A 22765-nucleotide genomic window follows, 5' to 3' on the forward strand; every position below is an offset into this window, starting at 1 on the left:
CTACATTTTTATATTTTCTCCTTTCATCAATTAAATTCAATATTTCTTCTGTTACCCAAGGATTTCTAAGAGCCCTGGTCATTTTACCTACTTGATCCTCTGCTGCCTTCACTACTTCATCCCTCAGAGCTACCCATTCTTCTTCTACTGTATTTCTTTCCCCCATTCCTTTCAATTGTTCCCTTATGCTCTCCCTGAAACTCTGTACAACCTCTGGTTCTTTCAGTTTATCCAGGTCCCATCTCCTTAAATTCCCACCTTCTTGCAGTTTCTTCGGTTTTAATAGATTGTGGTCAGAGTCCACATCTGCCCCTGGAAATGTCTTACAATTTAAAACCTGGTTCCTAAATCTCTGTCTTACCATTATATAATCTATCTGATACCTTTTAGTATCTCCAGGGTTCTTCCATGTGTACAACCTTCTATCATGATTCTTAAACCAAGTGTTAGTTATGATTAAGTTGTGCTCTGTGCAAAATTCTATCAGGCGGCTAAAGATGTGACAGTAGTAATTGCCTGACGAAGTGGTGGTGTGTTGTGTTTGCGTGAGCGGATGATTAATTGATTAATAACTATACTTCTACTTAAACTTAAATGCGATATGCAATATCAGACGATCAAAATTGTTTACTAATTTTCGAATGTCATTTTTCTTCTACTCACTGCGTTGTATTACAATAGTCTTAACTCAGTTTCGTATTCCGTGCCACAAATACGTGCCGCATCTGAAGGTGATCGCCTCAGTCATGCGCAGCCCGAGTCCAGGTTACATCCGTGTTAAAATGTGCGCCACAGCAACTTATTGGTAGGCGTAGCACACGTTCTTGAGTTGAGTTGTCAGTATTGGGAAGACAACAATAAAAAATCACATCCTTTAACCCCGTAGTGGCCGCTCTGTCCCCGAGGTAAGCGGCCAACATTACTTATCTCACGCCCGAATTCACCAACGACAATTAAAATTAACCCCATGTTACAATATTACTGTTTTTGTTAATATTTTCCTTTGTTACTGAGCAGGAAAATTACACTTCTAAGAAGCTCTTAACGTTAGTTGACGTCTTAGGATTCGGCCGTTAGTTGCTAGATGCGTATTACTATAAAAAACGGCTGAGAACGGCAGGGTCGCTGGCGGCGGGCCGCAGTTCGAAGACCACTGACTGCTGTAAGATACGGGAGATGTTCGTGGTTTGTTCCAAGACACTGAAAAACAGTGCGGCGATTAGGAACCTGACACCACCCTTCTTCGTACCAGGTCAATCCTGGTTATGAAAAGTCTTCCACCACCAAGATGTAAATCAGCTACCTCCTGGGCAAGTGCCACACCACTAACGTGCACTAGCGGCCTTTTTTGGGTGGAGGAGTTGATGTGACAGAACAGAAAGTGGGCCAAGACTAGTTAAAGAGTATAAGAAAAGAAAAAAATGGAGTCGAAAGCCAACAGAGATATGATTCCGTATGTTTCATAACATCGAGCGACTTTAAAGTAACGGGGAAACGTGTACTGGTAGTTACATTTAGGATGACAGGGCGATGTCCATCCTATCTTGCGTATTTTTTTTCTAAATCACTTTTAGTCACGTCAGTTCTCTTGTGAAATACGCTGTTATGTTGGAGTCACTATCCGGATTATCTGTCTCACGGATACAGCCCTCTTTACATAAATGACTTGAGCGGTTAGTTGGTAAAACGACAGTCGTATCTCCGATAAGAGTAATTTACTTCCCGCGTAGACGTAGATCTTTCACACTCTCAGAGTAGTAGATTAAGGGCTAGGAAAAGGGTGAAGAGAAACTAGCTTCACTGCGAGATCTGTTCGATAAGAGCAAGCCATAAAGCGGGCTATGAAAACTGGAAAATGGCCTCGCTCGCTGCTTAAATCCTCTTGATGTGCTTCCCGGGTTGTCTCAACCGCGAATCGAGGGAATAATACATCTGTAGATTACGCAAACAGCGTAGAGCGACACCACACTCAACCTTTATAAAAAGTGTACCGAGTTTTTGCAAAGGCCATGTCATAGCAATTACGGATCAACGAGGAACCATAAAATTTCATGAGGGTAACAAGCATATCTGCCATATAAAGCTACCTATAACTGTAATGTTTCCTTGTGTTTTATGTACAATGACGGTTGTTTCCTCACACTGTGCTTGCCATATCTACCACTGAAACAATATGACAGGTCAATATGAAATATAAATAACTCTTCTCAACGTAAACAAACTACAAAATGGTTCAAATGGCTCTGAGCACTATGGGACTTAACATCTGTGGTCATCAGTCCCCTAGAACTTAGAACTACTTAAACCTAACTAACCTAAGGACATCACACACATCCATGCCCGAGGCAGGATTCGAACCTGCGACCGTAGCAGTCCCGCGGTTCCGGACTGAGCGCCTAGAACCGCTAGACCACCGCGGCCGGCAAACAAACTACAACGAATACGAGTGTACAATTCATTGTTCAATTTCTCCGGCTAAGTTTGAGTAACATGCGTAACAAATGTGCCACTTACAATCTTACGTTAACCTCACACTTTAGCTTCAAGTAATATTCAAACATAGTTACTCACGCACGCGATACAGTACTGCATGGGTTCCGCTTCTCAGTGAAGACTTTAAAGTATTTCAAATCCTGAATAAAGATGGTGTAATAGATCCATTGGTAGAATTAAATATGTACTTGAATTACAGAAGTAGGAAATAAAAGTCTGCTCTGTTGTATATAAAAGTCCTCGGTACAAGAAAAGTTCGAAAAGTATTTAAGTTTCTTTATGGACCATACACTCGAAGCCTCAGATTGGATATTTAAGAAGGGCAGTTTATTTGTGGAAGGAGTTAAACGTACGGAAGCAGATTGCGCGCGATAAAATTCGAAAGTAGTGCTGTTTTTTGGAAACTTCTCTAATAGATTGCACATTGTACTAAGCGAAAATTATATGTATTTTATCTTCTATGCCTGCTTACGTAAATGACAAAGTGGTTAGTCGCTCAGCTGCAATAACATGTAGGATAGATTTAATAGGACATATCCTGAGACATTAAGGAACAGTTATGTCGGTGATGGAGGGAGATGTGGACGGAAATACCGCGAGCACGGTCATATGGATGTATATTGTAGTAGGTACGTAGAGATGAACAGACTTGAACAAGATGGTTAAGCTGCTGGTTTCCGGACTAAAGACACCACCACCACCGACAACAATAACAACTATTATAAATATCGAATCATAGAAGAAATGCTCAAACCAGCACGCTCAGGCACCATAAACTAATAAGCCAAAGTCATGAAAGACATTTGGCAAACAGCAAAAATCCCAGTAGATTGAAAAAATGGGTTAATTCACGCGTTACCCAAGAAGGAAGACGGAACATATAAATAGCTACAGGGGAATCTCATTAACAACAGTTGCTTACAAAATTCTGTCTGTCTTCTCGATAGAGCACAGAAACAGCATGAACCAAAAACTGGAGGCCATCAGGAAAGATTCAGACGAGACCGTTCGTGCACACAGCAAATCTTGAACCTAAAGCTAATTCTTAGACATCAGAGTACTTGTAGTACCAATTTAGTGTGCACATTTTTCTTGATTTCGAAAAATTCTATAATTCAGATGACGACGAATCACTTTTCCGGATACTGAAAGAACAGGGTCTAGAACTGAAAACACTTGCAATCATAAAACGGACACTAACAGATAGAACGTCCAAGGTTAAATTTATGGGGGAGTTCTCAGATCCTTTCGAAACCAAAACGGGAGTAAGACAAGGAAATGTGCTGTCTCCATTACTTCTCAACTGTGTCCTTGAGAAAGTGATACAAGAACGTCGTACACAGAAATCAGTCCTAAAAATTGACCAACCAGTCATTTTAGGTGGTGGCAAGTTATCTGTGCCAACGGCCTTGCTGCAGTGGTAACACCGGTTCCCGCCAGATAAACGAAGTTAAGCGCTGTTGGTCTTGGCTAACACTTGGATGGGAGCCCGTCCAAATCCATCGAGCGCTGTTGGCAAACGGGGGAGTCCTTGTGAGAAGAGTTGAAGAGCTACCTGACTGAGAAGTAGTGACTCCGTCCACGAAAACTGACGACGACTGGGAGAGCGGTTTGCTGACCACATGCCACTCCATACCCGCACGCAGTGGCGCCTGTCCGCAGAGAATTACACGGCGGTGTGTCGGTACCATTGGGCCTTCTGAGGCCTGCTCGAACTGAGTCAATCAGGCAAGTTTCCTGTAGACTGCCTACCGTTTGCAGACGATTTAGCAGTATTAACTCGCGACATTTCATCAGCTCAAATTCTGAATGAACTCTTGAAAGATGCTACAGAAACGCCTGTCTTTTGAAAAAGACATGTTGTATTTGACCTGCAGCAAAGACCCATCAAAATTCATCGAGAAGAAATATGGCAAATTAAACAAGTTCCATAATTTAAATCTCTCGAGTGCAACTGTTCAGGAAAATGGAAAGGGCATACCGACTTCCCCAAAATATCTAGAGCAAGAGAAATATCACAAAGTATACAATCCCAAAGAAAGCAGGTGTTGACAGATGTGAAAATTACCGAACTATCAGTTTAATAAGTCACGGCTGCAAAATACTAACGCGAATTCTTTACAGACGAATGGAAAAACTAGTAGAAGCCGACCTCGGGGAAGATCAGTTTGGATTCCGTAGAAATATCGGAACACGTGCGGCAGTACTGACCTTACGACTCATCTTAGAAGCTAGATTAAGGAAGGGCAAACCTACGTTTCTAGCATTTGTAGACTTAGAGAAAGCTTTTGACAATGTTGACTGGAATACTCTTTCAAATTCTGAAGGTGGCAGGGGTAAAATACAGGGAGCGAAAACCTATTTACAATTTGTACAGAAACCAGATAGCAATTATAAGAGTCGAGGGGCACGAAAGGGAAGCAGTGGTTGGGAAGGGAGTGAGACAGGGTTGTAGCCTCTCCCCGATGTTATTCAATCTCTATATTGAGCAAGCAGTGAAGGAAACAAAAGAAAAATTCGGAGTAGGTATTAAAATCCATGGAGAAGAAATAAAAACTTTGATGTTCGCCGATGACATTGTAATTTTGTCAGAGACAGCAAAGGACTTGGAAGAGCAGTTGAGCGGAAAGGATAGTGTCTTGAAACGAGCATATAAGATGAACATCAACAAAAACAAAACAAGGATATTGGAATGTAGTCGAATTAAGTTAGGTGATGCTGAGGGTATTAGATTAGGAAATGAGACGCTAAAAGTAGTAAAGGAGTTTTGCTATTTGGGGAGCAAAATAACTGATGATGGTCGAAGTAGAGAGGATATAAAATGTAGACTGGCAATGGCAAGGAAAGCATTTCTGAAGAAGAGAAATTTGTTAACTTCGAGTATAGATTTAAGTGTCAGGAAGTCGTTACTGAAAGTATTTGTATGGAGTGTAGTCCTGTATGGAAGTGAAACATGAACGATAAATAGTTTGGACAAGAAGAGAATAGAAGCTTTCGAAATGTGGTGCTACAGAAGAATGCTGAAGATTAGATGGGTAGATCACATAACTAATGAGGAAGTATTGAATAGGATTGGGGAGAAGAGAAGTTTGTGGCACAACTTGACTAGAAGAAGGGATCGGTTGGTAGGACATGTTCTGAGGCATCAAGGTATCACTAGTTTAGTATTGGAGGGTAAAAATCGTAGAGGGAGACCAAGAGATGAATACACTAAGCAGATTCAGAAGGATGTAGGTTGCAGTGGGTACTGGGAGACGAAGAAGCTTGCACAGGATAGAGTAGCATGGAGAGCTGCATCAAACCAGTCTCAGGACTGAAGACCACAACAACAACATACAAAACTAGGACACTACAATACAGTAACTAACCCAGAATTGCTCTATGCATCAGAAAACCTATTGTTAATAGCAATACACATTGAAAACATTCAGAAAAGGGAACGGAAAAGCGTAAGAAAATTATGGGCCCAAAACCTTTAAAGAAGAATGCCTTCTCGGAAGCAATCAGGAGAGCAACAGTACATAAATATCCCTTATTGACATTAGAAAACGCAGGTTAAGATTCCATGGAAATATTAAAAAAACGTAACCAGACAGATTTACAAAACAAATAGCTAACATTTTGACAAAAGGAACAAAGCCAAAACGGACATGAGGGAATGATTTGGTGAGATTGTAGTGTTGGCTGAAGAGCCAACACCGTGTCACTAGAGGAGGCCGAAATGCATGCGTTTTAGCTCACGCAAGCTGGCGTGAGGAGGGAAGAACTATACTGACGTGAGGTCTGGAACATGACAAGGAATTAGAATTCAGAAAGCGGACGTAATTAGTTTGATACTTAACTTTAATCCATTAATGATGAACGTCGCTCTTGACGGTACATGATTCACAATAGTATCTGTTCAGAATACATTCGTAGTAACTGAATATGGCGCCTTGCTAGGTCGTAGCAAATGACGTAGCTGAAGGCTAGTCTAAACTGTCGTCTCTGCAAATGAGAGCGTATGTAGTCAGTGAACCATCGCTAGCAAAGTCGGCTGTACAACTGGGGCGAGTGCTAGGGAGTCTCTCTAGACCTGTCGTGTGGCGGCGCTCGGTCTGCAATCACTGATAGTGGCGACACGCTGGTCCGACGTATACTAACGTACCGCGGCCGATTTAAAGGTTACCACTTAGCCAGTGTGGTGTCTGGCGGTGACACCACATAGATCAAAATTCATCTACAATTGACAAGAATTACTCCAGATGATGATCAGAAACGTGGAATCGTAAGGTTCAAAATCTGCAGGTGGCAAGTTGAGCACGAGAAAAAACCAAACAACAAGACTGGAACGACATGGTTTGAAGTGAGAAAGGAATTAATTTGCGGTAGAAGCTTCTAGTTCATTTTTCACGATAAAAAAGGTTATTAGTTTGTTACAACTGTTATCAATGGATTACTTTTCTTTACTTACCTCCACAATTTGTTGTTGTTGCCGCTGTATATGTTGACTGAATTGGTTTACCCACTCATTCGACTGCATCTCGAGTTAAGTATCTAAAATAAAGTTACTTATTATTACGCAAACGTAAAGACACATGTGGTAGACAAGGGAATGCCAATGAATCCGTTACACAATCAGCGCGACATCTTGGAATCATTTCAAGTAGACGCCCCAGTAGCAAGAAATACGAATATTGAAAACAGGACAGTTTATCGCACTGCACAAAATTAAAAGAAATTTGAACCTGCTTGGGCTAGGGTGATCATCTTATAGTGACACCACCCGATCTCTCAAATTTATAAAACAGTGGAGGACCAAATGCCTGTTACTGAAGCCTATCTAGCAGATAGAACACTACACGGCGTTCTTAACGGGGCGAGATCGTCAGATGTAACTTTGGGAGTACACAAAGGAAGTATTATATGGCCATTACTGCTCCCAGTATACATAAATAGTCTTGCGGATAACGTCGGAAGCTCCATGAGGCTGTTAGTGGATGATGATGATAATGTGATGATGATGATGTGATGATGATGATGATGATGATGATGACAATGAAGATCATGATGATGCACATAGTGTCGCGCCTGTCACGGTCGCCAGTTGCAAGTCTCCTAGCATATTAGAAATTTGTGATAAGTTCCTATGGGACAAAACTGCTGAGACTTACACACTGCTTAATCTAACTTGAACTAATTTACGCTAAGGACAAGACAGACACACCCATGCCCGGCGCGGCTACCCCGCGCGGCTCCAAGCACATTGCCTCATTTCGTTGATAATTACCCTTCTCCTTCTCAGTGATGATTGTTTTATCATTAATAATATTTCGTGATTGGTTGGCTGGAGCACATGAAGCACAGTGGATTGAAATGCCACAGCGATCATAATGCTCAGTACACTACTTACTTGGACTTTCTCTGACCGGAAATTCGCGACCGACCACGTTGGAAGACTCTACATTAACAATTGTCATGGTAGCGCGCGTGGGAACAATAATAGTGAAATGTCAGGGAGTATCTATACGGAACGACGTAAAGTGGAATGGTCTAATAAAGTTAGTTGGGCGGTGGGGGGGTGGGGGGGGGGGGTGGGAGCCAAACGCAAGGCTGAGATTCATTGGAGGAAATGTAATTGATCTACGAAAGAAGTGGCTTCCAAAAACTCATCCGACCGATTCTTCGGAACTGCTCGTCGACCTGGGACACTTGCCAGTTACGTAATTTCGTTTAGTAAGCTTTACGGAAGTGCTCCTCAAAGTCCAGTGGCAGATGCTGCAGAAAAGCTGTCAGGCGTCACGGAAAGGGTTACTGTTGGTAGGTACAGCTTACGTTTCAAGAATAATTTGTCGCCTTATTACTTACTCCCGCATACATCTCGTAAGATGATCGCGACGAGAGAATCTGATAAATGGAAGCTCATACGGAAGCTTAGCAAATCTTATTCCTCTCACGCACTTTACGTGAATGGAACAGGAAAGGAGGTCATGAAGTGGTACGTTCTTGGTATCCTCTGATGTTAGAAGTGGCTTGCCCAGCCAGTTATGGAATGACCTACTGTTTAACATGAACTCCCCATGGCTGAAAGTGATTGACAGTGAGCTCCGTCTCGTAAAGTCAACAACTCGGCCATGGCGCCCCTCCTTCCAGCCACGCACACGAAATGGGGTTCTCTTTTCGCTAGTCTTCTCATACAACACAGCCCTATGACGCATGGCTTCTTGATATGTCAGGGGGACCCTCTAATGTGTAATGCATGTGGCGGACAGATTACATTGAGCTACGTGTTACCTGAGTATTTTATTTTCACACACGAGGGCTGCAGCTAATTTACCAACAGATTTGTCCTCTATTTTAACTGACAATGACGCGAATGTGGTATGACTTTCTGTGAAATGCCCAACTCGTTCCGTAAAATTTTAGAGTATGAGTGATCAGTAAGTCACTTATCCCTGTGTAATATTTTTGATTTAGTCTTTGTCTTCTTTGTGAGTTACCTGATAGTTTTAGAACCTCTGACCATTTTAACGCACGTGCGGATGCCCATGGGGTGAGACCGGGAGAGAATGAGTGCAGCTTTGTAAGAGATTCCCTCCTCTTTTATCACAGTTCCGAATCTTTACCACAGTTCCGAATCTTTACCACATTCGTTTCTACTAATTTTCATAATGACACAACCACGTCGTTGAACGCTCCTTAAAGCCGCCCCCCCCCCCCCACACACACACACTACATTACATTAACAGGTAATTCCCAGAGGTGAAAAAGCAATATCCTAGAATCAACCGCTGATCGAACCTGAGACCTTTGTATTTACAGTCTGGCGCTTATTGACTGATCTACCTATAGGTTAGGTTTCGAATGACGAGAGGAGAAAGACATTGTGTCCGTCGTTCAGGTATATTGAATTTCTTCGATAGTGAAGTACGGCTTGTCTCAGACCGCTATAACGGATGAATCTTGGGATTGTGCGAGTAGAGTTGCATGTTCCTTAGAGAGTGTAGTTTTAGCGGAAAGACGACTGCAGGTTTCAGTGGCACACGCCGCAGGTACACGGAAGTCGAGGGTCAGAGGACGGGGTGGGTGGGCGCCCTCCTCCCAAGTTAATTACAAAGTGGCGGGGGAGCGCATTCCGCGCATACTTGGCCAGGCCGCCGGCCGCTCCCTCTTAATCCCATATCTGCAGTCCTCACCGCGCGGCACACCGCAGCGCTAAGTAATAAGTCTCTTTATCTGGCTCGCAAACTGAAGAGACAATTTGGGATTGCAGCAGCTCTCACACTGGACCAGCCAGCTACTCGCCGGCGGTCTAACGTTTCCGGAAAGACCTCGTGACGCATTGTTAAGGCGCTGAAGCGAGGAGAATCGAATCGGGGATACGCATTGAGACTATCCGACATGTTCCTGGACCACTTCAGTTTAATACAGATTCTTTCACAGAGCGAGCTAGCACAATGTATTTCCACACGTACATGTATACTCCGCAAAGCACCATATGGTCTGTGGCGGAGGGTACTTCATATACCGCTGTCATTTTCCCCCGTCTCTGTTCCATTCGCAAATGGTGCGTGGAACAAACGAATGTCTACAAACTTCCGTGTGAGGTGTAATTTCTTCGATGTTCTGGTCGTCGCCACTTTGCGAGACACATGAGTAAGGAAGTAGTACACTGTAAGAAAAAAATATGCTCCATGAAAGAATTATCCGAATGGAACGTAAATCGTTTGATGTGGTGTACATGTATAGGCGAACAAATGATAATGTTTTCAGAAAAATGTGGGTGATTCATTCGAAAGAAAGAGCTTCACAAACTGAGCCAGTCAATAACACGTTGCTCTGTGGCTTGTAGGCAAGCAGTTTGATTGATAGAGCTGTTGTATATCTTTCAGGGACGTCGTACCAAATTCTGTCCAGTTGGCGCTTTAGATCGTTAAGGTCCCGAGCTGGTTGGAGGGCGCTGCCCACAATGCTCCAAACGTTCTGATTCGAGGAGAGGTCCGGCACCCATGCCTGCCAAGATAGGGGGTTGGCAAGCACGAAGGCAAACAGTAGAAACTCATTTATTGTGCAGGCGGGCATTATCTTGCTGAAATGTAAGCCCAGGATGGATTGCCATATCGGACAATAAAATGGAGCGTAGAATACATCTGACAAATGTGAGAGATGTTGGCCTATAGTTTTGTGCGTCTGTTTGACCACCCTCATAAAAAATAGGAATGACCTATGCTTTCTTCCAGTCGTCAGGAAAGCTTCGCCTCTCCAGCAACTCACGGTTCACTGCTGGTAGAAGAAGAGCATATTCTTTCGCATACTCAGCAGTATCTTATTTTTGAATGGACCAAGGAGGGGACTGACTATCAATGACACAATGTAGCCTCCGCCTTGCACTGTACAGTGGTGTGCGTAGTACAATGGTATAAATGTGCATTTGGAACAATACTTAATGATACACGTAGTGTGTTATCAAACTGGTTTTCTTTTAACCCTGTAAATTATGGATTATCAAGAATTGCCTGGTTCTTGATCCCATGTCTTGTTTGCGATTGGGTTATTTGTTTTTGTTTCAGGTGAGTATGTGATGGCCGTAAGAGGGAAATGTGAGGTAGCCGCCTGCTACATCGTGACGACAAATTGGAGAAGGCCGTGTTCTGCTCGCTTGGAGGTTGCACTATTCATTTATAGTGTTTCTTCTCACTCTTCTTGTTCCTGATGTACTGCTCTACAGGTGTGACTCTTTCTGTTTTAGTCTGTAGGTAGTCTGTTGAGAATCGACCTGCTGCGGCGTACGGTCTACAAGATTTGCTGTTGAGGTCCGGCTGAAATATTCGATTCTACGTTCTGTGTGCTTCTGTTACTACTTTGCAGATATTCCACAGAGCGATGTGGTTCAGTGGTCAAATCCTGTGGTTCATATTCGAGTATTCCTAAATCGATTAAGGCGACTGCTGGAGCGGATCCTGGGAGAAGTGTACGACCCATTTTCTTCCCCAATTCGAAGTTGTGTCTTTGACGAGCTAGCCGACGGCGTGGCGTCATTGGAGGGTAAATCTTCGACAATGCCAGGCATTCGTGCTGGCGAAACGTCAGAAAAAATCATTAAACAAAACTGGGCCAAAGATCCCGAGACTAAATCTAACAGCCAATACGTTAACAAGAAGAATATTTGCGTAATTTGCTTCTGTGATATGTTTGCAGTGCCACATCCGTGAGTCAGGAAGCTATTTTAATAAAGTATGGAAAAATTACGAGTTTTAAGTAACTTCTGTACCTCAAATACTATTAAATTATCAGTTAAGAACTGGAATGGGAAACCACTGATACTGTATCTGACAGCATGTTTGGAGTTTTATTTCAGTTGACATACTGAAACAGATAGAAGTTAAACCTGTCTGTTCATATACGAACTGCAGTACGCCAGTTACCTTATGCATAGTGTGGGGGAACAGATCCCGTGCACATCTCTTTACAGCATCTATACAGGCTTTCAAAACTGGCTCTTAGAGAATGATTACATATTGGTACGTCACACAAAATATTGCTTCGTATAAAGACCATTCCTGAAAAATTAGAGTGATTCGGCCTAGTACCAACAGTCACTCTTCCCGCACTTCGTTCACGACTGGAAAAGGTAAATGGGTGGAGCGGATTGACAGTGGTACATAAAACACTCTCCCCCACAAAGCTTCGGGTGGCTTGTGGAGTATGTGTGTGAAAGTAGATATGAGGATATTTTAGAAAATGCATTAACGGCAGATAGTGAGCTTAGTTTGTGGCCGTAGTTGGTGAGTGCGGAGAAACAAAAGCCGGAAGCGCAGCGGACAGAGTAGAAGCGCACCGCTTCGCCGAATGCCGCGGGTGGGAAGGACGGCCTTGACAATGGCCGCTTCACCACACGCGACGCGACACTGCAATCGATTTGCCGCACTACGTGGTCTATATCGGCGACACTGGTAACACAACACCGCACATGTTGTAACCAACAAATTAAAACATAACAATAACTAGAGCACCGTGACGCGTTTGGGCGATACTTTTCCAGTAGCTTTGCGGGAGCAACGGGAGAAGCAAAGGCGTGCTGCGCAAAGTGCTATTAGCCCCACTGGCTACTAACACTTTTTCGTTGGAATAAATGGGACGGCCCACTACTTCCCATGTCAGTAAGTAAATCTGCCACTACAGCGTACAGAGTAACTGTACAGGTGACGGAAATATGGATAGCTTTGTTAATGTGTCACGTGTGGACAGACGCCTTTCGGAAGGCGGGATTTGGCGGGCGGGCGGGAAGGGAGGGGGGGGGGGGTTCGTGTTCACTCCCACCCCCTTAGGCGTTTACATTTTTACATATATCAATTTCGAGTTTATTAATAATTTTCGGTAAATGATGTAGCCTGAAAACAGTCTAAAATGGCAAGGAATTCCAGAAAATTACTATCTTTGAGACAGGACCCTTTCCAGTTTCTAACCCACATGGATGAGCTTTCAGAATGACCGGCTGCAGTGAGCTTTCCAGCCAGGTAAAAGCTGATTATATATTCTGCTATGAACAACGGGTTTTTGAGTCCACAGAAGGAACTGGCAAACCTGAGCAAGACATAAAGTGAAAGGCACTCCACTAAGGGGAAAAATGACAGAAACACTGACTTTACCGATATAGGCGGCAACTTCTGAAAGAAATGGCGTTTCTCTCGTCTACACTCTCGCACGGCCACGGTCTGCAGACCTGTGTTCACAATCGTAGTGCTAAGAGAAGTACTGTACCAACTGACGCGCGCTCACATGTTTGGATACCGATCACGGTGGGGCATTGATTAAGAAGCTGCACCCGCATTCGTGAAGACTAGGGCTCAGTCCGATGTCCGGCTATCTAGGTTTTGGTTTCTCATTTTTTGCATAAACCTTAGGAAGGAAATTACAGGAAGCTTACTTTAAAAAAGTGTACACTTATTTCCTTTTAGAATTCGAGTTGCTATTCCTTTATTCGTACTGATAATAATCGCGTACGAATAGGCGTAGTTTCGGAACGAAGTAACTGCACCGAACTCTCGCTAATCCGGCCGTCGATAGCCCGGCCTCCCAGTAATCCGGCCCACATCCAGCCTTCAGTCATTCAAGCAGTAATGACGCACACAGTAACCAGTTCTCGTGTGCAGCGATGTTGTTAGTTAATTACGATGTTAAATAATGCTACACATGAAACTTCCTGGCAGATTAAAACTGTGTGCCCGAGCGAGACCCTAACTCGGGACCTTTGCCTTTTACGGGCCAGTGCTCTACCATCTGAGCTACCGAAGCACGACTCACGCCCGGTCCTCACAGCTTTACTTCTCCCAGTATCTCGTCTCCTATCTTCCAAACTTTACAGAAACTCTCCTGCGAGGCAAAGGTCCCGAGTTCGAGTCTCGGTCGGGCACACAGTTTTAATCTGCCAGGAAGTTTCATATCAGCACACACTCCGCTGCAGAGTGAAAATTTCATTCTGGAATGCTACACATGTTTGAAATTGTGGCTTTCTTTACGGTTCAGTATCATGGCTTCCAGACGGAAGCACGTTATGCTAGACCTCAAGCAGAAACTCGAAATTAGGGATAATTGAACTGAGGTTCTTCGCAGAAAGTCATTGTTGATGAGTACAGTGTTGGAGGACTAACTATGTATGACCAAAGTCTGAGACGAAGAGAGACTCAAAAGCGTACAGGAAAGTTACGACGAAAGTGACGAAGAAGACATAGGAGGAGAGAACATGAAGAGATCTCACACTGCTGGTGCTGAAGCTGCAGACATCTTCCTGGAGTACATTTTGCAACAATCAGAAACATCAGTATCGATGTAAGCTCGTAAAGCCGTTGTGTGATAAAGAATAATGCTGTCGCGTATCATCATTGCGACAACTAAAATTTTTGGGGCGTGTTTCATATTCACTGTGGTATATGTTCACACTCAAGGACTAAGTTTCCTATGGAAATGAATGTAGCTATCTTTGGACTTACAAAGTATAATCTGTATGCGTTTACACTTAATTTCACACACAGTCAATAATCCGGCACCCATATGTGCAAGGAATGGCAGGATTAGCCAGTCTATTGCATATTTGCTCAACTGCTCGTTTGAAAGGAATTAACACTCTTAAACTATTTTACACGTTGTTGTTGTTGTTGTTGTTGTGGTCTTCAGTCCTGAGACTGATTTGATGCAGCTCTCCATGCTACCCTATCCTGTGCAAGCTTCTTCATCTCCCAGTACCTACTGCAACCTACATCCTTCTGAATCTGCTTAGTGTATTCATCTCTTGGTCTCCCTCTACGATTTTTACCCTCCACGCTGCCCTCCTATGCTAAATTAGTGATCCCTTGATGCCTCAGAACATGTCCTACTAACCGGTCCCTTCTTTTTGTGAAGTTGTGCCACAACTCCTCTTCTCCCCAATTCCCTCAATACTTCATCATTAGTTATGTGATCTACCTATCTAATCTTCAGCATTCTTCTGTAGCACCACATTTCGAAAGCTTCTATTCTCTTCTTGTCCAAACTATTTATCGTCCATGTTTCACTTCCATACAAATACTTTCAGAAATGACTTCCTGACACTTAAATCTATACTCGATGTTAACAAATTCTTCTTCTTCAGAAACGCTTTCCTTGCCATTGCCAGCCTACATTTTATATCTCCTCTACTTCGACCATCACCAGTTCTTTTGCTCACCAAATAGCAAAACTCCTTTCCTACTTTAAGTGTCTCATTTCCTAATCCTATTCCCTCAGCATCACCCGACTTAATTCGACTACATTCCATTATTATCGTTTTGCTTTTGTTGATGTTCATCTTATATCCTCCTTTCAAGACACTGTCCATTCCGTTCAACTGCTCTTCCAAGTCCTTTGCTCTCTCTGATAGAATTACAATGTCATCGGCGAACCTCAAAGTTTTTATTTCTTCTCCACGTAGATGACGGTTTTTCTTCGCAGATGCTACTGTATTCCTTTGCTGATACTTCTAATTGGTTTTTGTCACAAGCACCATAATTTTATTTAGCGCGGCTCTGTGCGGACTTGGAATAATGGATGTGCTCTTGCTTTAGCATACAAGGCGGCAGGTGCTTCACTGCCTGCAGCATGTTCGGCTCATGCTTCTCTGTCGGCGGAACGTAAATAATCATCTGTTTGATCTCGCTTTGCGCCTTGGCACTTGTGACGTAAACATTTGTCGTGTTTGTTTGCACTTGTGTTTCCTGTAATTAGGGGTGCGCCTCAGTGTCTAAATAATTTTCAAAATGAATGGGAGCGCTATTTTCCATTCTTTTTCTAGAAGCGCTGTTAGCGTCCTGTGCGACCATGCGAATGATGTCCAGTATTACTCACAGCACGAAGTGTTTCGTAACCGCCCGAAAGTAGGACTAGCGTAGTTACCGTTAATTTATTGACTTGGCGCAAAGGTTTAGAATAATGTTGTCTTCGTGAGAAGAAAGCTAACGTCCCGTCGCTGTTCACGCTATGAATTCTTGTTTCTGTAATTCAATTCGCGATACGTCTAGGCTGTTTCCATTAAGGGCTTAGTTTTCTTCCATTTGAGGCTAGCTGAGATTGCGATCCGTGTCCACGGATATTTCCTTGCGGTGGTAAGTTAAACACTAACAGATTTGAAAAACAAGTGTGTGTGGTTAGTGGCTGCGGTTTCTACAGCCTGGTAGCCTGGTCCTTCCCCATCAAAAGAAAACATACGACCACAGAATAGCAAGACTACCGGTGTTGAAATGAATGTAAAGTTGTTCCTACATCGAGACTTTAACTGTAGTGATCATTAATTTATCATTTTGAGTTAGTGTTGTATTGGAACTTCATAGTGATTTTATTATTTAGTTTTAGTACAGTTGTATGTGGAATTTGAATTTCTTTCGCGTATAAAATGTTCAAACATCTAACGGAGATGCAATCAGGAGACTTCTTCGACAATCTTCGATATTTCGAAAGGTGAACGCCGTCATTTTCAAGGCAAAAATATAATGACAGAGCGCAGTTGCAGAACTTTACCTTCTATTCGGTCATCCTGTGGAATATAACAGTAGGCTATAGATATTCTGGCGTGCCCTTTAAAGTATTCGGATATTAGTATATTGCAGTGCATATGTTAAGAAGAACGGTACAGTGTTGCTTCAGACATCAGGCATGTCCGAAAGAACGGCCACTGCGGCGATTACAGCCGTTACGAAATCATGAAATGTATTTGCAGTTGCGATACGAGTAACCATCATCTGTATAAGGGAATGACGACAATGAAATTTTGTATCGACCCAGGACTCGAACCCGGATTTCCCGCTTTACGCGAGCGACACCTTAACCGCATTGCACTACTCACGGCCAGACCCGAACTTGTCGCAAAACGAGAAATCCGGGTTAGAGTTCCGGTCCGGCAGAATTTTCAATGTCGTCATTCTCTTATACAGCTGACGGTTGTTCGTGTTCGCAACTATGAACACATATCATATTGGGATATTGTTACTAAGGAAACAGCAATTAACTTATCAAGTGGCCTACTAAATAGAGACGTAGATGTATTTTATATTCTGCTTGGAAGCCTTGGGACAGAGTGAATGCTACTTGCTCACTCATTGGTAATTAGTATTTACCATCGATGACATCAGATGTTGGTCTTCTTTGTTAGTGTCACGGCGCTAGTTGTTTACGGTGTATGTGTGTGTGTGTGGGGGGGGGCGGGGGCGGGGACGCCCTGTCTTTCTGCATATGCCGTATTATGACTGTTAGTCGGCTTAGTACCGTCCACTAAGAGTTTAAGTTTCCTTCCGCAGAGCTCTCCCATTGCATTTGTACACTGGAAATGACGATGCGTTCCGGACGAAATATCAGCGGATGTCGAAGACGTCACCACACGTCGGACTGTCACATACTTGTAATAAGAATCAGTAATATGTTATGCTTTTAGTTCTTCATCGTAACACAGCAACCTCAATTAGATTCATATTCTATGTACCGATTCAGGATCAGTGTCATTTAATGGTGGTGCTTTGTATGCAAACAAACAGTGTACAGGAACGTGATTGGTGTGGGAGGGTATTATTGATTGATATCCAGACCAATCTCAAAATAGTCATCCTAATGTCATTATCTTTTTGATATTGCACGTCTTTTCTTCGCAAGTCACTATATCATGCGTGCCTGAAAGTAACTCTTTCATACCAATATTAGCGATTGTCTACTCTATTGCATTTGTACAGGGTGTAAGGGGTATAGTTGCAGTTATTTCTATTGGTGACTGAGGACGGTGTACTGAACAACTTACATCAGTATTTACGTCATTTGCGGACTAACAGTTGCAGTTTTTATGAGTAGTATGCTTTTAGGTTGGGTAGTACCTCCAAGTACATGTGGCAAGATAAAGCCATTAATGCTTATTTTCCTCTGGGTAGCAGGTCATGTGTTGCAGTGTGGATGCGTGGATACACAACGGTTAGTCTACACTGACAGGCGCAGTCTACTCAGTGGTGCAGAAACCATCAAGCTGTAAAGCTTGTGACGTGTTTGTAGGGAGACTGTTACAAAGAACAAAAACCAAAAATATTTGCATATTAACGTACCACGTATAGAAGTATGTGCATATTATCTGTTACACACAATATATTAGCCGGCCGGGGTAGCCGAGCGGTTATAGGCACTACAGTCTGGAATCGCGCGACCGCTGCGGTCGCAGGTTTTAATCCTGCCTCGGGCATGGATGTGTGTGATGTCCTTAGGTTAGTTGGGTTTAAGTAGTTCTAAGTTCTAGGGGACTGATGACCACAGATGTTAAGTCCCATAGTGCTCAGAGCCATTTGAACCATCCTCGAGGATATTTGTTACACTCTCGTGTAGGACATACTGATCTGTTACTAGCCTGATTGCGTACCTCTATGTCTTTTGTCATGCTGATTCGATAAGGGCTCCAAACACTGGAGCAATATTCTGTATTTGATGCCGCTAGGATCTTGTATGCGATTTGTTTTGCAGATGCACTGTTCATTCACAGGATCCTTCCTACAAATGAATGTGGCTAGTTCGCATTCTCTAATACTGATTTCACGTGATCGTTTCGTTTAACATCACATCTTAATGTTACCACTAAATATTTATACATTGTCATGTACTCTAGACGATCACCACTTATCTTGTAACGGGATACTATCGCTGTCTTTTACTTCGTATGGGAATGGAATTATATACAGGAGGAGGGGTGAATATTCAGGGATATGACAGGAACCATCATTCGAAACTAAGTCTAATAAACATGGGGCTCTAAATGCATACCTTCGAAGCTATGAGCACTTTATCTTCAACCTGCTTACAAACCCGACATTGCCCGGATATTCATTTTGCCAGTTATCTATTAGAAACGAAAGCAAAAAATGAACCGTGTTTGTAGTGCAATATGGAAAAAAAATCATTTCCATGTATTCACGAAAACACCTTTGAAATTCTGAAACGGTTTTGGTACACTGAGCGCAGCTACTTCGCTTGTCTACAACTCGATTTTGTAATGTCTCTATGGTAACGCCTTTTCTTAGCTCTACGGACAATAATTATTTTCGCCCAGAACCATTTGACCTTCGCATTTGAAAGCTGTCAAGAGTCCTACCAGCTGTCAGGAATTTCCCTAAGCTGACTTGGCTCTATAAGTCTCTTAGTAGGAAAGAATAAACATTTTAATACTTTATGCATGATACATTTTTCACACATCTCAATGTTAAGGATGGCATATCTATTGAACTATGTGACGGACATAAGTAGCTAATGGAGTTGGTAGCAAAGGAGTAATAAATATAAACGTCATACACATTGCAGCAGTTTCTCACGCATCTCATTGTTTATGACATCACATCTCCTGAACTATGGTAGTGGATGGTTCTTACCTCCACAGCGTTTGTTGTCTGGAGCAAGGATACGTGTACAAAGTTCGATTGGAACTGGTTCAGGACAAATCTCTTCTATAGCAAGCTCTTTGCTTTCCATATTTTGAGAGGTAGTAGTATACACCAAAACAAGAAAATAAGTCCAGGAAACATGGGCTATAAAATGCATACCGTTCGAACATGAGCACTTGTTCTTCTTCGCTACTGTGAAAGACATCTCTTCTACTCAACAAGTGCTCATAACTCATAACTCTAGAGCCCGTGTTTACTGGAATTTTGTGCTTCGAATGATCGTTCACGTCATATCACTGAATATTGACCATTCCTCGTGGTACACCGTCTATCTCCACATTTGGGATTACAGTCCTTTAAACCGAGTGGAAATATATCGAAGTCTCTCTGCATTTCCTCACGATACTTTCATGTAGACAGCAGCATCAGCGATGAGAATCTGATAATTCTTCTGCTCATATCTGATAAATCGTTTATGTATTGAAAATGCAGGCAGTGCCTTCAGTGTGAAGTGCATACCGTGATTCAGTCCAGTATACGATTCTTGTTCGTAGTGCATAGTCCCGGAGCTGTGTCGTCGTCGTCAGCAGTGATTAGTCGGAAATGGAAACTACTTGACAGATTAAAACTCCCGGAAGAAACGAGAGGTAGTTTACTAAGGTGTGCTGGACAGCTTATGTGAAGTTCGCAGAGAGGATGAGACTTTCTGAGCGATTCGTTTAGTATGTAAGAGAAATGATCGCGAATGACCCGAAGCTGCACATGATTTTAAACTGTCAGGAACTGTCAAAGAAACGCACACTTCGGTGCAACGTCAGCGACTCGTTCTGGATTGTGAAGATTGGTCGGGGCATTATTACTCCACTCTTGTATCTAGTCTGATTTCACATCTGCCATATTCAGCGCAATTGCGGGATTCCTCTGGGTCTAATCGCGTTCTAACGCTTATTGTTTTTGTACCTCTGTAAGTCCCCAGGTTATGTTTATTTGCTGTAAAGGACTGCAGCCTTCTTGCGTCAGCGCGTGCGGCAGGTGACTCGGCTGCTGTGAGTCAGCTAACTACGGGGCCGCGTCACCACTGGCATTTGTCGTCGGCTCTGTAGCGTTCCGCCTCTCTCCTCTGTCTTTCACTGGCTCACCTACGTTCTTCCTCGCTCCATTTGTCTTTCTTTAATATTGTACTGCTCTTTTGTCTTCATCTAACAGATGGCTACGAAAGTGGCTTTCCAGCGTTCCTTTTTTGTGAACCTAGACTTCCAGACGCCGGGTGGTGTTCAACCGTAGTAGCGGGACGTTCCGTAGTGAATTACTTCCATTAATAAAGTCGTGGATGGTGGCGCACCAGAGAGGTTGCCTATTGATGTAGAGCGTGAAACCTAGTCACCCGCCGGAACGTTAAATTTTCTGTAGCCCGTTTCTTTTGTGCAGATTTCCAGGCGGCTGTGAAGCAGCGCAGAAGCACGTTTTTGCGAGCGGTCGTGTTGTTCTGTCATGGTGAAATGGTGCAGCAGGCGCGTTGCCCTTCTAATCGCTCTCCCGGAAGCTACGTTGCAGTTTCTCCCGCGGGGAGCGAACGTGCGGCTGTAGCAGCAAGCGAACTGACTAGTCCACTTGAAAGTGGTTGCCACTGAAACATCATTCACGAAGAGTAACGGATGGTGTGCATTGAGCGAACGTAAAGCTTTATAACGTTGAATGTACTGGAGGATTCAGAATGACCTAGGCAGAATTTCTGTTTGGTGCGATAAAATATAATTTAATGCAGATGAGTGAGAAACAGAATCCTGTAATGTTGACATACAGTATTATGGGTGTACTGCTTGACACAGTCACGTTGATTAAATATGCAGGCGCAACGTTGCAGAGCAACATGAAATGAAACGAGCGAAACGAACTCATAAAGTCGGTATTAGGGAAGGGGAATAGTCTGCTTCGTTTTTTAAGAATTCTAGGAAGTGTAGCTCATCTAAAACGGAGAACGCGTAAAGAACACTAGTACGACCTATTCTTCAGTACTGCTCGATTGTTTGGGATACCCATCAGGTCATCTTAATGGAAGACATAGAAGCAGTTGAGAGACATGGTGTTGCATATGTTAGACGGTAGGTTCGATCAACACGCGAGTATTACGGAGAAGGTTCGTGAACTCAGACGGGAATCCTAGGAGGGAAGACGACGTTCTTTTCGCGAAACACTGTGAGAAAATCTAGAGAACTGACATTGCGGCTGACTGCGTAACAATCCCACGGCCGCCAATGTACATTTCGCGTAAGGACTCTGAGAGCAAAAGAAGAGAAGTTAGGGGTCGTATGGAGATATCATTGACGGTCGCTTTGTCCTCTCTCCATTTTCGAATGGAAGACGAAGGGATATGACTGGTACTGGTACAAGGTACCCTCAGCCATGCACCGTATGGTGGCTTGCGGAGTAAGTATGTTGATGTAGATACTGAGCCTAACTATCAAATGTCCTTTATCCTCCGGTGGTTCCGTGCTCTTCTATTCCTTTCTATCTCTTCAAGGCTTGAAGTCCATTGAAATCATATTCGTCCGACCAACTAGTCACCGGTTGCACAGTGTCGACACCATCCTGTATAGCTGGGGAAACTACAAACTATCCCCCGATCAACCATCATGACAGCAGAATTAACAGCCTCGCTAGCGGCACTGAAGTATGCCTAGAAAAACACTGTTTCGATGACTGAACGTTTACATCAGAACAACGAAATTAATTTTATTTGGGTTAACGGCCACTGCATCTTTCGAGGCAAACAAAGCGAGACAGTGTAGCAAAGGACGTGATTATTACAGGGAGCTGTGAATATGACAAGGACCCGTATTTAGATTTGAATGCGATTTTGGAGGAATAACTAAGAAACCAATGGAACAAAGAGGGCCGGTTTAGGGCCTGAGCAACACAAGCGGATGCTCGGGGGGGGGGGGGGGGCGCTTGTTTAAACATCTGGGCATAACATTGCAAAGCGATATGACTTGGAACGTGCATGTAGGATTGTGGTAGGAAAGGCAATATTCAGCTTCGGTTTATCGGGGGAATTCTAGGAAAGTGAGGTTCACCTGTGAAGGAGATCGCATATAGGACGCTAGTGCGACCTATTCTTGAATACTGCTACAGTGTTTGGGTCGATACCAGGTAGGATTAAAGGAAGACATCGAAGCAGTTCAGAGACGGGCTGTCAGATTTGTTACTCGTAGGTGCGAACAACATTCAAGCGTTACGGAGATGCTTCGTGAACTCAAATGAGAATTCCCGGAGAGAAAGCGACGTTCTTTTCGAGGAACACTATTGGGAAAATTTAGAGAACCGACATTTGAAGCTCACTGCAGAACGGTTCTGTTGCCTCCACCATGCATTGCGCGTAAGGA

At 43.3% G+C, this 22765-nt stretch overlaps 1 protein-coding gene across 8 annotated transcripts in view; it reads left to right on the forward strand.

The window, feature by feature from the left end:
- LOC126095759 (transcriptional enhancer factor TEF-1) overlaps positions 1–22765 on the forward strand; it is a 759916-nt gene that overhangs the window by 323895 nt on the left and 413256 nt on the right. For 4 of the 8 annotated variants that reach the window (XM_049910552.1, XM_049910553.1, XM_049910554.1 and 1 more), the window contains exon 1: positions 11170–11200. The exons of the other annotated variants lie outside the window; for them this stretch is intronic. In XM_049910552.1, the coding sequence (XP_049766509.1) occupies positions 11185–11200 (16 nt within the window). In that variant the 5' untranslated portion in view covers positions 11170–11184. Of the gene's footprint in view, positions 1–11169; positions 11201–22765 lie in introns of those variants that run through there. 8 annotated transcript variants of the gene reach the window in all.

This window comes from Schistocerca cancellata, chromosome 8 (genome assembly GCF_023864275.1).
Source record: "Schistocerca cancellata isolate TAMUIC-IGC-003103 chromosome 8, iqSchCanc2.1, whole genome shotgun sequence".
NCBI classification, from domain to species: Eukaryota; Metazoa; Arthropoda; class Insecta; order Orthoptera; family Acrididae; genus Schistocerca; species Schistocerca cancellata.